This window comes from Hirundo rustica, chromosome 3 (genome assembly GCF_015227805.2).
Source record: "Hirundo rustica isolate bHirRus1 chromosome 3, bHirRus1.pri.v3, whole genome shotgun sequence".
NCBI lineage: Eukaryota > Metazoa > Chordata > Aves > Passeriformes > Hirundinidae > Hirundo > Hirundo rustica.
Genome location: NC_053452.1, coordinates 16,164,808 through 16,181,425, shown reverse-complemented (window position 1 = coordinate 16,181,425; position 16,618 = coordinate 16,164,808). Strand labels below are relative to the sequence as shown.

At 39.6% G+C, this 16,618-nt stretch overlaps 1 protein-coding gene across 1 annotated transcript in view; it reads right to left on the bottom strand.

Annotated features, from left to right (window-relative positions):
• Positions 1-335: 335 nt before the first annotated feature.
• Positions 336-16,618, bottom strand: part of FBXO11 (F-box protein 11) — a 69,985-nt gene continuing 53,702 nt past the window's right edge. Inside the window, 23 exon segments of the mRNA XM_058420094.1 lie at positions 336-1,602; positions 1,604-1,695; positions 1,754-1,815; positions 1,818-1,836; positions 1,839-1,857; positions 2,278-2,392; positions 3,685-3,763; positions 3,765-3,793; positions 4,933-4,950; positions 4,953-5,044; positions 5,960-6,101; positions 6,215-6,301; positions 6,690-6,765; positions 6,862-6,912; positions 6,914-6,988; positions 8,027-8,121; positions 8,205-8,247; positions 8,249-8,288; positions 8,609-8,715; positions 8,717-8,781; positions 8,784-8,826; positions 16,191-16,328; positions 16,414-16,520. Coding sequence (XP_058276077.1) covers positions 1,548-1,602; positions 1,604-1,695; positions 1,754-1,815; positions 1,818-1,836; positions 1,839-1,857; positions 2,278-2,392; positions 3,685-3,763; positions 3,765-3,793; positions 4,933-4,950; positions 4,953-5,044; positions 5,960-6,101; positions 6,215-6,301; positions 6,690-6,765; positions 6,862-6,912; positions 6,914-6,988; positions 8,027-8,121; positions 8,205-8,247; positions 8,249-8,288; positions 8,609-8,715; positions 8,717-8,781; positions 8,784-8,826; positions 16,191-16,328; positions 16,414-16,520 — 1,649 coding nt within the window. The 3' untranslated portion in view covers positions 336-1,547.

The following is a 16,618-nucleotide window of genomic DNA, read 5'->3' as shown; positions in this document are numbered from 1 at the left end:
GGGAGGGCCTGTGGGAGGGCAGCTATGATGAACAGTATTTTAAGCCTTGGGGTCACTGTGCCAGTCTGAATCTGCACACAGAGGTGCAGGGGGAGTGCTGCTGGCAGCCTTTACACTAGGCCCAGCATCCGTATCTCCTCAAAGCTGTTGTAGGAATGGAATCTTAAGCTCTCCCCACTAATGTCCGTGCAGCAAAGGTGGTTATTTCCTCAGGTACCTGTGCCAGGTGTGTGGATGGAGGCAACCAGTGATGCAAATGCGGTTCGGAACTCACGGCGTGATTGACCAGCTTTAGGAACTCGCATCGGATTCTCAAGAGGTGGGAGCAGACAACATTATGATCTAATAAACTTTATTTTTTAAAAATGACCATTTTTCCATTGTCTTCCTAGGAAATTAAACCCTTTAATTCATACCTACCCTCTACATAATGGTTATTGAGTACTCCACAATATATTAATGTCTACGATGTTATGGTACATGCATACACTTTCAGGCTGTTGGATTACCCACTGTCACAATACACATAAATGGAAAAAAGCTATGAAACCTGTATAGGGCTGTATATATACTTGTCTCAGCTTCATTAGAGCAGGAATTGCTGTGATTTCCAGCAGGTTATGTAAGTAACGTCCAGACTGTTCAAAAAAAACTATGAACAGAGTAAAGTACAAGACTGTTTTGAGGAGACTTTCTACTGTGTACTTTAAAACATAGTAAATTTCTTTCACAAAACTTAGTTACATGGGTACTTTGTTTTATAGTGCATTATAGTCCTAGGAAGTCTCATTAAAAACACTCGCTTTTCTTTCTTTTGTTAGGGTAGTTTGAGTACAGACTATTGCTGGGGCAGGGGAGGAGATCATTCTAACTTCAGAGGGACACCAGAAAAATTGCTGGATATAATTTAAGATTAGTGTTTCTCTTTCATAGAAAGAACGTACATACTGGGACATGAGTACAGGTTACAGCAAGTCTAGGTGTGCTAACAAAACAGGACACATTCAAGTACAATAAGATTTTTTGCTTGAAATTAGAAAACAAACTACATGAGATTAAAGCATTAAAATCATATTTCTCAATCTGAATAAATGTTAAAAAATCAAAAGAAATGCAGAAGTGCTAGCTCACATTTTTACCATGTTACAAAAGCAATTGGTACCCCATGTCCATAAAGGCAGCAACAAAGAATGCTGCTTGTCTACAGAATAGTACTACTGCAAATTGGACTGCGCTTCAATGCTACTTGTAAAAACACCAGCTCTCAGAAGTTGGTATCTGTACAAAATTGCAGCTATTTTTCTTCACTTCTGTCCCTTCATAAGTCTTGTTTACACAGTAATGCTTATAAACGCCCAGTTCTGTTATCCTGAGTCAACATATTGCCACTTTCTTTTTTGGTAGGTTGAGCTCCATAGTGTCAACACCTCACACATCCGCTTTATACAGTCTCTTTCTGCAGAAATGGGCAAGTGTAACTTCCTCCAAAAAAAAAGTTTTAATAGTTACGATATTAGAATGGCAGGACTTTCTTTCTGAAAAGGAATTCAGTTTTGCTGCAATGTGTTAGATTCTATAGGTGGAGCAGAGTCATAAGTGTATCGTATCGTTGGTAGGCTCTCCGGCGGAGCGTACAAGGATTGGCCGTGTTCCAGCACCACAGTCACAGAAAAAACCTACCACACAGAGAGACAGCTCTTAGTGGCCATTCCCTCCTGCTCTAGGAGCAGCCCCACACCCTATGGCTGGAAACGTACCTATCATGTCTAATGAATTCTACGTCATGTCCTTGATGGCACTTCTTGATGCAGTTCCACAGATGGCGTTACGGTCTGGTGGTTGTTGCAGGTATGACATCTGGGGGGAAAAGCAGCACGTTATGCAGGAACCAAAACCTGACCACTTCTCAAGGAAGCACTCCAGGAGGCTGGAGGGCCAGAAATGCACTGAAGGAAAGAGGGGTGCCACAGGACTATAGAGTGTGAGAATTTTACACAAACTTGGATTTCACCGCACACTTTTGTTTACTTGTGTGCACAAACACAGGTTGTGCTGTGCAACCCCTGGGCTCAGGTTCACAGACACAATCTCTTTTTCTTCAAGCCCAAGATCAATTCCAGAAAATGGGAACTTGTTAAATCCTCTTCGGTTGCAGCTGAGGAAAGCACACCTTTGTGTGTTCACTGACACCCCAGCAACTGTTCTTAGGGACCCTGCTGGAAGAGGTAGGTGGTTTATTGGACAGCCTTTACTGTAGGTGACGGGAAGAACTGTTACCTTGTTAGAATGTCATGCATCGGGTAGCTGGTGTAGCTTGAGATCTTATATAAACACTGGCCTCTACTGAATCAGCTTTTCTCTATGGCATCTTGATGCTTCATTTATTTTGATACTGTTGGCGGGGGAAAAAAAATCCAAGGACTAATCCCACATTCTGGATCAAAGACTTTCTTTTTTCCTAGGATGGCATTGACACAAAGGGCTCGTTAGGAACAGTTAGTTCTACATTACCTGCATTTCAGTTCTGGCATTTAAGATATATAAAATCCACCAATGCCTACATGCCCAGAGTGCTATACACTCCTGAAGCAAGTAACGCTGGTTCCTCTCTGCACATGTGGCATGAAATACATGATAGCCTCCATTTAAACACTCTTTTTGAACCTGGCTTGTTAATATTAGAGACACACAAGCCTTCTAGCAGTGTAAGTTTTCTGCTGAGGAGCCCTGAAACCCAGTGTTGAAAGACTCGTTTACCATAAGGCCTTTTACACATTCCTTAGAAAAGTATGGCTCTTTCCCCAGGAAAGTTTAGGAATGAGGTACTTTCCAACACAATGGAAGTGGAAATTAGGTCTGACCAGCTCTAGTACTTCAAAGACGTGTCCAAGGCACAGTGAATTTGATAACTGTCTCAGTTACTCAACTACCTGATTTTCTGTCTAGTCCCAAAGTGTACCTCAAGAAGTTCTGCCCGCTCCCAGCAGCATCAGAGCACCAAGTGATGCTATCAGAAGCCTATGGGCTGGGAAATGGGGAGCCAGAGCTTGTGTTTTAAGAGATGCAAGTCATCCACAGGACAAGGTTTAGCAGCTACAGGCAAATATGTAAAAATCCCTGCAAACTGAACCTTTTTTTCCTTCTTGACTAACCTCCTGGAGCTGGCTGGCATTCAAACCATCTTGTCCCAGAGGATCCTGTTTCATGCACACCTCCCCACTATACAAGGGAATTTTATGTATGTGAACTGTTCATATTTTCTGGAAGAAAGTGTTTCGGATTGTGAATGTTCATGCTTTTAAATCCTAAAAGCTGAGTGAGGCATGTTTCTTTACGGGACACTTGTTTTTGGGTCTCTGAGAAAAAGACTTTCCAGTGTACGAACTCAGAACTGGGAGTGTGAGATGGGCCAAAGATCAGGAACCAGTTCAGAAGTGATTTCATACAGAAGAGCTGATCACAGAGTTTTAATATGACAGCAAAACCTTAAGTTACCTATTGAATGCATTTGTTTGTCTAAAAATCCTTAACACAGCTTAATGTGGCTCATTACCTTCAGTTGAAACTTAAGTCACAACTCTGCTTAAGGTTGGTATCAGCTGTGAGCCACAAAGGGAACAATAAACCCAAGACCCAGCACCAAAACAAGAGACCAAACACGAGCCAGGAGGACTACGGGCTCACCTTTCATTGTGACATTGACACCAGATGCTAGAAATAAACCTCCAAAGCGGTTGTTGAAAATCTGATTGCCTTCTAATGTTTGCAGTCGCATGATGTGTTATTTCAATACCTTTAGTGGGTCAGGGGAACAAAGAAGAGAAAAGAGAGTGGCAAAGTTAAATCCTGGTAGTTGTGCATTTGTACCTCTCTCGTTATTCTACAGCTTGGTTGGTTGGGGTTTTTTTTAAGCCATCATAAACTCAAGGGGAAGAAAGGAAAATGACATAAGCTACAAAAACTGCACTGTAATTTTTTATAAAAACAGGGTTCAAATGCTGTTGTTTGAGTCCTTCAAAGAGCCGGCATGCATGGTTTCTGGGAGGAACAACACACTACTAGTTTATCTGATAATAAAATGGTAATACGATTGCTTATTTTCAAAGGGCTATGATTTTGGGTGCTTAGAGCTGTCATCTTCAGGTACATTTGAAAGTTCTTGTGCACATACCTTACCCTTTTAAAAATATCTTTTTTAAAAAGTTCTCAAGATGGGCACCTAAAATTCATTTCTTTAATTCTTAGCTTTTATTCAGTAACCCGTGTCTTCCAAGTCATTTGTCCAGGACTGCCTCTTGACAGCAACCTATCCTTCCCCCCCACCACACTGAAACAACACCTTTAGAGGCTCTTCTCAGAAACTTGCTTCTCTGAAAGAAGATGGGATGAAAACTCAAGAATGCAATTTGTAGTTGAAATGGAATGGAAGGCAGACGTATGAAACTGTGATGATTAAACAGTAAAATTGCAAAAATCACTGTTAAACATTCTTCATCTCTTTTGGAGAAAGAAATGCTCATTTTTACACATTGTTTCAACTTTGTGGAATGAGAAAGTTGAACTTGAAATGGCAATTCAAATCCCTTTAAATGTATATATTGTTCCTAGGTTTTAAACAGTGATAAGATATTCACATCAGCATCCAGCACATCGACTAAGAGTATGTACTAGACAACTTTACCAATTGCTTCTAAATAAAATAATGAAAAGTATTTCACAAAAAAATGACAAGACAGAATATGTGTCATTTCCAACATGCTGTAAAATACAACCTGACTACAATTCTGGAGGTTTCTCAAATGACTTTTAGAGTACACTGAAGGATATCCCAGTCTCTTTTAAAAACACCTAAATACCACAGGGGAAGAAACTCAGAGTAAAATTTGTGAATAGCTCAATCCAAGCTTCCAAATTTGATTTAAACAGCACAACCTGCAGCAAATCCAATCGAATATCCGTTTTTCTTAGCACAGGGTGGCTATGGTGCTGATAAGAACACCAGCTTTGAGCATTCCTGAAGATATCATTCTCTTCCAGAAGACCTATGACAGACCAACAAATGTTAAATTTCGGGCTTGGGAGCATTTCCTGACCTGTACCTTTCTGTGAAATTATTTTCAAAGGATCTTATGTGTCACAATCCTGCTAATAGCTCCTTTCATCATTTGCAGAATAGCCACCAGTAGCACTGACATCAGTGATACCATTTTAAAGTAGTTTCTCAGTGTCATAATTTTGGAGATGTATTTTTTCAGTACACAGCATGGAATTTGCAATCATAGGCACCACTGCAGAAAACTAAGTCTTTCTGCTTTCCACCTTCTTCTTTTAATTTTCTAACACTTCTCTCTTCTTGTCTTCTAAATGAGCAGACTGCCAAAGCCAAGCATTTTTTTGTTACAGGACCTGAATTACTCTAAAACACTGAGTTTAAAATTAAAGCTCACTTAGAGGAAGTGATAATCTACAGAATATCAGAAGTTGATATCAGGACACACAACAGTCAGGGGATTTCAGAGACAGGGGGCCACTTCTGAATTTACAAGTATACAAGAGATTCCTTAAAGATCTGTGGGTTTTATTCCTCTGAATCTTGAACACTCTGGCAGAACCTAAACTGCCCAGGTGCTTGATTTGACTACATGACTTAAATTCAACACTGTGTTTCAGTCAAATGGCAAAGCTTACAAAAGCAAATGGATAAAAGGACTGTCCTAAGCAGCAATCTAACGGTTATCTTGGATGAGATTAATCCTACCTCTCTGCCTCCCACAAGATTTCAGTATTACTAATGTAATTAAGGCTAAAAAACATTAGGGTATGTCGCTATAACTATTTTATTCACTTCAGAAGACAAGAGCTGTGTTTCCAAGAGCACTTTAAAAAGAACACTGCTTAAAACTGAAATGTAACTCTTATCCGAAACATTCAGTGAAAAACATCAAAGGAAAAAGTTACCTCTTCCCCATTAAATATACAGATGCCTCCATCTCTTCCATCATGGATTTTATTTCTTCTTAGCGTAGGATTACTGTCTGTTTTAATCCATACACCAGCCATTGCATTATCAAAAATCTCATTGTCTTCTATAAATCCAAGCCCTAAAATTGAATGAAGGGTGGAAAAAAAAAAATCAAAAAGTACAATAAATGAGAAGATAATATAACACCACAGAACACAAACAATTCTAGATAAACATGAAAAACAAACCTACCAGAATTATAGACAAGAATACCACCATTCTGACCACCCCAGATCTTGTTGCGTCTAATTTTGGGGTTACTTCCAGTTCTATAGTGAAATGTAAGCAAAGATGAAGTTTAAAAGTCATTAAAAAGAAGTCATTTATAGTCATTTACTATATCCCAAGGCCAAACATCTCAAACACCTCTAAAGGAGCGCCCCATGGATCTCACTACTTAAAATCTTAGTAAAATACAGTTCTTTCCAAACATGCAAACATAATTTAGCTTTACAGACTTAAGGGCCACACATTCCAGTCAATACCCAGGCTGTATTTGTGGTAACTTTCTTGTAGGTTAAAGCAGAGAGTATTCAGACACACTGGATTTCAAAAAAAGCTATTTTATAAACAAAACGACAAGAACAGCTAAAAAGACACAATAGAGCACATAACAAGCTACGTCTGTTTTGGCATAAAATCAGAATAAATGTTACCTTATCTGAACCCCCTGAGTACATGTGATTATAGATGTCATTGTCTTCTAACACGCCATGTCCATTGTCATAAAAATAAACTCCAACCTAACACATCAAGAATGATATATTAGTTCCAAAGTAATGAGGCATAAAACCACAGGACTTTCTTTTCTGTGGCCCCTTGTAACCACAGAGCAAAACTCACTTGTTCCCACTGTGTATTCTGTTTCTCCTCAAGACTGGAGTGCTGCCCTGTTGTCACCCAGACTCCAGCCAATGTATTGCTGTAAACTTCGTTTTCCTCAATCACACCTTGTCCTTTTTCATGCTAAATACAAGATGGTTTAAGAGTTAAGAAAACCTGCTATCACCAATACTCTTTTCCTGCCTGTACCCATCCCTCCCACCCCTGGCTTCTTTAATGCAACAAACTAATTCCTTTCCATTTGAATAAGCTTTTTCACTTTTTTTTAAAAAAAATAACAGCATATGATTATTTTGAATATTTGCCATGAAACAAAGAACACCCTACATGTAAATTATTCTGTTTCAAGGCTCTGCAATGTAAATGTAAATGTCTGCTGGCTGTTGTTAGGACATGTGCATTCACATGAAAGCCCTGGCTCATGGTTCTTAAGCCTACACCAAGCTCTGCCCTCCAGACTCACAAAAAGCTGGCATGGCTCTGAAGGTCACCATCCCCACCACATGTCTGGGCTCAGAGGTCAAACAGTTTTTTCTGAGTCAGGGGAAGAACTGTTTCTGGTTAAATTTACTCAAAGAAGAGATGAAGCTGCACACTTGCAGTGTTAGCTGGACCTTAGGTAACCTTTGGCAGAAAGACAGACACATATTTCTGAAAATCTGGTATTGCTTAAGGGAACCTGACAGCTCTTTCAGTTCAGTTAGCAGAGCCCTTGCACATGTTAGGAACTGTGCTTTATTTCACACAGTTTTTCAATACAACAACTGCAATTTTTCTATCATCCTGAAGACAGTGAAAAAAAAATCTCTGAGGTTAGTGATAAACACACTACACTCCAAAAGAGCTGAACAAACTTTTTTTTTAAATTATGACATACTACTGTGAAAACTAAGCCTTTTCAAAAAGCTTGCATCGAAGCAATGATAGAATTCTGTAATCTATCCCATTTTAAATATTTTACTCTGTAACAGGAATAATTTAGTGGCATTCATAAAAACCTTCATCTTTTATATAGCAGCAACAGTTTCAGTTGCTTACCATGAACCTGGTTAGAACATAAGAGGCTCCAAGCATTGTAAGCACAAACATTCACATGGGGTACTTTTCCCCAACATTTCTAAAACAGAACAACAAAGTCTGCCTGTCCTAGGCTGCACTTACTACATAAATTCCTCCATGTTGACCATCGTGGATCTTGTTGTGTCGAACGATGGGACAGCTGTTTGTTCGAATCTGTATTCCTGCTAATGCATTACCTGTCAACAAAAGTGTTATTTAATACGACTTACACATTCTTTTTTTTCTCAGAAATCAATATGCAGCAAGCAAATCAGCTTACCATAAATGTCATTTCCTTCAATAAGGCCTCTTCCATCACCAAGATATAAACACCACCTGATTCCCATTAAAAATTGCATTGCCCCTAAGGAATAAAAATCAACATTATGAAGTTATTCTAATATAATGTACAATACTACATACATATGTATGTAGTGGCCAGGACTGTACCCCATTCAGATTTAAAATAAAGAACCTATGTTCTGTTGCTTTGAGAAAGACCTATCTGTAGGTGCACACACAAATTTAAAAATGCAGTTCAACTGAACACAGACAGAAATTTCATTCCTACACATACAGGAGTATTTACAGCTCCTCGGTATTAAATTAAATTGAAGTGCACTTGTTCCATCCCCATCAAATCTCTTCTTCTATGTAGTAAAATAATAATGAGGAAAACAATACCTTATTGTTGGGTCACTGTTTGAGGTAATCCAAACACCTGCAAAATTGTTTGCATAGATTTTGTTCTCTATGAATTGTCCTCTTCCTTTTTCATGCACATAGATTCCCTCCAGTCTGGCCATGATGGATTTCACACCGCACCACCGTTGGGTTGGCATATGCTTTCACTTCAAGCCTGCTATCCTGTTTCTATGGATGTTGCAGCTTTCAAAGTAACCCTTAAGACATAAAACATGCAGTTTCCTGTAAAAGTCCTTTTTAAAATGAAGGTTATTCCCCCCCTCCCCTTTAAATTCAATCCTCATTTAAAACTGACAAAATATAAGTACTTATATAGCTAATTAAAACAACTACTGACACTATATAATTTCATTTTTCCAAAAATAAATACTGTTTCAAAGACACTGTGTTTGCATTGCTATTTATGACTACTCATGGAACACCAAGAAAAAATGGCAACTCTAGATATAGCACATTGAATAGGACTCAGTATCAGGTTTCCTCAGTAGCTCCTAAAGATCAGACTCCTTTTTCAAAGGCCATAAAGCCCACAGGCCCAACACAGAAGGACGCTATGGAGAAGACTACCTGCTTGTTTTCAGACCAGGAACTACATACATTTGGCAAAATATGATTCTTTAGGAAGAAGTGTGCTAAATGTCTTTGAAGCAACTAATCAAAACAAATAATAATCACGTAGGAATTCAGTAATTTTTCCAGGGTTGGACTGGTCTGAACAGCCAAGTGGTACAATTCTTTCCTTTTTCCCATTTTAAAATGGTGCACACTGAGACACTGTAACAGCAGTAAGTAGACCTGTAACAACAACTGTATTTAAACAAGAGCATTATAAACAGTATTGCTATGGGCAGGGGAAAAAAAGGACCACTGCACAAAGCCATCCCAGGCACACTCCTTCCAAGCCAACCATGGAGCAGCACCATGAACTGGTCCACCTGAAAATTCACCTGACAAAATAATTGTTGCTGTCTGATGATTTCTCTGATTCTACTTCCAGGGCCTTTGCTGAGTAACTGCGTCACCTCTTTCAGAGGATTTTCCAGACACAGTCCTAGAACATTTTAATATTCAAATTCAACCTATTCTTAAGGTGAACTTTAATGTTATTTCATGCCTATTCTGTCCAACCAGAAGAATAGAAACTAAACTGAAAGACAGGAAGCATCTCTTATTGGAGATGGCAGACAACCACCAAGTGATGTGCTGTAATTTGTGGATGGCTTAGATCTGAAAGCTCTAACCCAAGACTGTCTCCAGCAGGCACCATTTTTCCTGTAGCCACCTAAGTTTCGTTATTTAGACCTGCTCCATCATAAGACTTGTTTATACTTGTGCACAAAAAAACCCCCAAAAAAACTAAACAAACAAAACAGAACAACAAAAAGCCCCAAAACCCAGACAACAAACAAACCAAAACACAGAATCAAACCAAATACAAAACAAACAACACCCCCCCCCCCCTTCCCCCCCCCCAATTCTGGCTAACGTTCAGATAAGTGGATTCCATGCTCACATTGATCTACTACCAGGAATTGCCTCAGGCCTGGAGTTCCTACTACCTATATCACATGGAAATGACTCAATTTACTGCCAACCTAGGCAGGCAGCAGCCTATTTCACTGTGCTGTGAATTACTATAGGACTCCATCAGACACTGACTATAAAAAATCCGAAACACATCCAGTTTAACAAGGAAATCGTGGCAGCATGCTCTTCCCCCTGCTCTTAGGATTGCAGTCAGGAAAGGGCAGTGATGGATTAAAGATTCTCCAAAAAGGACTATCTATTTGCACAACTTGGCTCCTTCAGATTCCTCTGGGTAACGAAGTCAAAAGGAAGACAGCTACTTTCTGTAGATATTCAGAGTGTATTTTTTTCAAGAACTTTGAAGAAATCCAATCCTAAGTGAGCCAAGATGGTTTCAGAGTTCTCAAGGAAGCTACACTAACAGACAGGGTAATCCAAAGATGATCTCAGAAATACGCCTTTTATGCCAACAAGCAATGTTTTGACTTCTTATCCTGAAAGGACCCCAGGTTTCTTCTCCAAATTTTCACTTAAAATGAAGTCCTCAGAGAAACTTACCTAAAAGGACAATTTGATATATAACATTATATATAGTTACATATTTATATATACACACAACACACACATACACACACATATGACATTCTCTGATGATACCAACAAACTTTTTTGGCCCAAATTCACCCCCTAGAAATGGCTAATACTGATTTCTGTCTTTAAGATGCCCCCAGACAATCCCTGCTATCTTTTCAGCCACCAGAGCCACACCCCTTCAAAAGGCATTACTGTGCCTTTGAACTTCAGCCCTCTCAAAGGGGTCTGGTGATGAGCTTTCAGATCCCAAAAAAATCACATAGGGCTTCAGGCAACATTTTTCTTTTGGAAAGTTAGCACTTATTTTTTAAAATGGAAAGTGTGTTTCCAAGCATGGAGTTCCCTACCTATTATCCACGGGGTCCAGCAACTCTGCTAGCACAAAGCTTATTGCCAGCTCCAGCTGTAACAAGTTAGCCCACCATCAGACATAGCTGCTCCTCCTCATCACCTCTGTCAGCACACCTGAGCTGCCCAACCCTTGTGCTCTGTCCAGCTGTTGGGCTCAGATCCTTTAGGGAGACTCTGCCAGGCAGCTACTGAGGTCAGGAAGGTCAGTACCCCTCTGCACAGAGGTACTACAAGCCCTTACATTGCCTCCATCTCATTCTAAGAATGGTTTTCAAGTGTTCTGGAGTGTTTTGACTTGGGTTTTGTGAGGGTTTCTAGTTAAAATTCAACAGCTAACAGAAGAACTGGAGGGGACGCACCAGACGGTGCTAGGATTGCTAAGGAAAAAGAGGGCCCCTATGATTCATAAGAAGGAATAAGGGATGCATGTGAAAAAGTATTACAATCTTGCACAAAATTACCAAGTAGCTTTCTGTTGAAAATCCAAAATATTAAAAAGCAGCTCTGTACATCAAATTTATTTACAATCCCAGGCAGAGCATTAGCTGTGGACACAAAACGACAACTACACTGACAGCATGCGTGGGCAAGAACAATACTCAGCCTGGTAAGATTGAGCAGGTAAATGAATCAGAAACAAACACCACAGCAATGATAAGGCTGATGTTTCCCACCTGGCCACACATTGTACAGAAAAAGATGTGATCACAAAGATGGGATCCTGCACAGCTGGAAAAAACCTCAGAAGGCTTTTTACATCAAGACTAACTCAGTAATTGAACATGGATGCTTTTTACTTTCTGTGTGTTTCCCCAGTCTAGACAAATATAGCTTTCAAATGCTTGAGAAGTTAAAAACTTTAACTGATGAGATTTTGTTGCTGCTTTTTCCTTCTCAGAGGATTTCTCACCTCACCCCTTTATTTCTAAAAGGGCTTTTTTTTTCTTTCTCTGTTGTGAAGATTACAACATCACAGAAACACAGAGGCATTTTATATTACTGTTTGAACCAACACAAGTATTAAAAGAAAAAAGATAAAATTGTGTAAGATTTAACATTTCCCAAATATTATTGACTCTGGTATTCCCAATATGGTATGAAAAAAGAGAAAAAAAACAAATTTTTAAAAAAAAGACAACAGGAAATCAATACAGAAAAATTAACTGCCTATGCTTATAAAATTTGCCTTCTGAACCATGGAAGTCCCTTATTTGAAGAGTTAAGCGCATTTTATGAAAATTCAAATGCAAACATAAAGAAAATCATATCCAAGAATGCAAAACAAACCTTTATTTCTATGCACAGCAAAAGGCAAACTGAATTTTAAGGTAGTCTGTATATGAATCTGGTATATGCTTAATATTTTTTTTTTTACTTTATACACACATTTCTTTAAAATTATCTGATTTGTAGCGTTTAGAAGACAGAGTAAACTAGGCGTGATCACCCAACTTCCACACATGCTTGCTACACTTTTATTCATCAGGAAAAAAAACCCCAAGCTTTCTCATTTGGGAGCAATGAAAATGAAACGTGTTTGCCTGAGAGCCTCAGTTCTAACACTGTAAGATTATCTTATATTAAAACCGAACTTCTCTGTTGTTTGGCATACAACTACAGAACACAATTTATGACAGATGCCTGGTAACTCCATCTCAGGCACCTGAGAGTTTCAGGGTAAGGCAGCCAGGGCTGTCCAATGCCACACTGCATTTTTAATGCCAGCTTGGTACATATCTGTCACAGCACTAAGGTAAATGTTAGGACATAACCTCCTCTTTCTACACTGGCAAAGTTTCTACAAGTCTCAGAACACAAAGAACGTGAGAAAGTGTGAGAACGTGAAACTGAAAAACAAAGGACTCTTAAACCTCTTGGAGACAGCACTCCAGCACAGAAACCCACGGGAAAAGAACAGGTAGGGTAGGAACTCAGGACTGGAATACACTTATCCCACTTCACAGTCACAAGCAGTATTAAAAAAAACCAGAGAAAGTAACAGAAGAGAAGTGAGAGAAGCAAAAACACAAAAGTCATTAATTTGTTTAGGAATACAGGATTCGTGTCTGAAGGATACCACGTCACTTAAGAAGCATATAAACATTGCCAATGATGTCATTTCATTGACTATCACTAGACGTGATGCAAAAGTAGAAGATGCTGCCAAAGCAAACTTTGAGACATGGGGAAATTGAATCTTTCAAAGGAGTTTACAACTATAAAATATTTCAATAATATTTGCAGCTGAGATAAATATTATTCACACATTCTCTTTAATGTGCTACTGTTTCCCTTAAACAAAAGAGAAACATTTATTTCTGTTCCATTTTGCTTGTGATACCACACTGATCACAGTTCTGAAACAGGCATTTCATTGCTAAGAAAAAAGATCAAAACCATTTTTATTTAAAATTAATCAAGTGAATTCAGCCTGGCTTTTTAATTTTTTTAGTATTTCAGTGCTCACATATTTAATATTTATACTTCAGTACTTAAACTAGAAGCAGCTCCTACGTAGACTTTCCAATTAACCCTTGAGCCTACACACAGATACCTCCCCTGCAGGAGCTGCTGAAGCACTTTCCTCTACCAGTTTTTCTACAGCTGAAATAACTTCATTCCATGTTTCCAAGTCTGTTTAAGTCTTGAAGGGATACATGGATATATGTACCCACTGAAGCGCATTAGAAGTGCTTGTACAGTATGTTAACACAGCTTAATGCAGTCCAAACAAACAGGTAATATAAACCAAAGTCATCTGCCACCACTCTTTGCAAACCAGCCAAACAACATCATCGCCAGAGAACAGAAAATGATATAAAGCCATCCTCTCAGCTGGTGCAATCTTGCCCAACACAGAAGAAGTATGGTCCTTAGGATGTAACTATTAGACTGGAGAAGAGGCACCTACCAGCAGAATCCCACCATGTTTCACCTTCCACTGGCGAGATTTTATGCTGGCAGCAAAAACAGCAGCCTTGTGACCTGTTCGCCTCCTACTGAAACCAGAAAACCACAAATCCAACAACTACAACTAGCACTGCCTCAATCCTTTATCTCTGCTTCCCCAGCAACCTGGGCAAAAAGGAGAAAGGCCTCACTAGATTCTATCCACAGTCGACTTATTGATAATGCTATTTTCAGTCTGTCAACTCTCATCAAAAACCTGAGTAAGTCTGGGTTAGAACTTGCTGAGGATGCACTTGATCCCACTGTCTGTATCACTGATGAATGGTACTAGCCCCAGTGCACATCACTGAGGGACATGATTTAGCCACTGGCATCTACCCTTTGGATGCAACTATCCAAACAATTCATCCACTGAACAGTCTATCCATCAAATGCACATCTTTACCATTTAGGGAGAAGGATGCTCTAGAGGAATGTGTCAAGGCCTTACAGGAGTCCACATGAATGACATCCATAGCCCTTCCTTTCTCCACTGATGCAGTCACTCCATCACAGGTCACTGAGCTGGTCAGGCAGGACTTGTCCTTGGTGAAGCCATGCTGGCTGTCCCCAGTCACCTCTCTGTCCTCTATGAGCCTCAGCACAGCTTCCAGGGAGAGCTGTTCCAGGATCTTCCCAGGCACAGAGGTGAGGCTGACAGGTCCTGCCAGGGTCCTCCTTTCTGCCCTTTAATGAAAATGGCTGCAACGTTTCCCTTTTCCCAGTCACTGGGGACTTCACCTGACTGCTATGACTTTTCAAATGTCATGGAGAGTGGCTTGGACCCTACATCAGCCAATTCCCTCAGGACCCTGGGATGCACCTCACTGAGTTCCACAGACTTTTGTTACATTCAGGTTCCTCAGGCAGTCACAAACGTGATCTTTTCTCACAATGTGAGTGACTTTGCTCCCACTGTCCCTGCCTTGAGGTCCATCCACTGAAGAGGTGTGGGAAGGCAGGCTGCCAATAAAACCTGAGGCAAAATATTGAGTGCCTCAGCCTTCTCCTCATCTCTTGTCACTGCTGCTGCTTTTGGGGGGGGGAGGGGGCTGTGATGTGCTTTTTTTCTGCCACTCCTTTTCTGAAAGACATACCTGTAGAAGCCTTCCCTGTCACTCCTTGTATGCCTTGCCAAGTTCAGCTCCATTCACACCCTGGCCCCATCCCTACACAACTGGACAGTGTCTCTGGACTCTTCCCAGGTCACCTGTCACTGCTTCCACTGCCTGTGCATTTCCTTCTTGCCCTTTAATCTCAACCCAAGGTCTCTTGCCTTCCTTGCCTGTTTCCTTACACCTGGGGATCAAGAGATTTGCACCCTATGGAAAGCATTCTTAGAGATCTGCCATTTTAAGAGTGACTAAAAGAAAACTGGTTCATTTGTCAGCTGGGCGTGGGGAATTGGGACTTTGTCATTCAAGCAGGAAAAACAATGATTTGGCACTCTTTGGAAGACATGCAGAATATTTTCCTAAAACAAATCAGCAAATCACCTTTTATTTCAGAGAAAAAAAAATCTATTCTATTTCAAGGGCCATTAATGTAATTTCTCAGTACTGTACATGTACTTGGAAATTATGAGCTTCATCCCACACAAATAAACATATTTATGAAAGAAGGCCCGAATTCTGATATGAAATTCTGTCTTGAAATTCCACAACTAATTTCCTGCTACAAAAATCCTCTTCCATGAGAAGGTGTACATATGCTGTTTTTCAGAGTTTTAACATTAAAATAAGGCTAAGTCTCCACAAAGCTTTTTTTTTTTTTAATTTCTAAATCACCCAGCACCTTATTTTTGTTCCATTTCAAAGAGAAAAGAATGAAGTATAAATATAAGACTACTGTTTACATCCTATTTCATGAGGTATTTTGTCACTACAACATAATACAATGGAACAGGATGCCAATCAATCGCAAAAAGCTTGCTTAAACCGCTTTCAGCTAAAATTGTCTTTAAAGTGTCGTCTCCCCCTTAAGGGCAAGAGAACAACAGTAGACATATTTTAAAGTATATGTTCATGAGTAAATGCACACTTTTTAAAACAAATTTCTCCAAAGACAGGCAAAATTTGCAGACCTCAGTTCTACAACACCTGTACTTCTTCCTTCAAAAGAAAACATATAGGTTACCTACCATTCCATGGTCAAAAGTGAAAACGCCAACGTCACGTCCGTGGTGAATGTGATTCCGTCTGATAATGGGATTTCCGTGGTTTTTAACCCAAATCCCTGCTAACGCATTATTGGATATCTCATTGTCCTCATATATGCCCTGGGAAATAAAGATGTAAATTAAGACAAGGAATCAAGAACAGTAAACAACTTTACCAAAGTAAAAAAAAAATACGGAAAATTACCTGTGCGTGGTCTGTAATATAAAGTCCAACATTTTCACAGTCACTGATGTTACAGTGTTTAATAGTAGGACAAGCTCCCTGGCCACTAACGCATACTGCAGAGCCAACTGGAAGAAAACAGTACAGTTACCATAGCTTCAAAGCACACTGTATTTATAAATAGTCTGGCAGTGCTTTCACAAGAAAAGCTAGCGTGAACTGATAT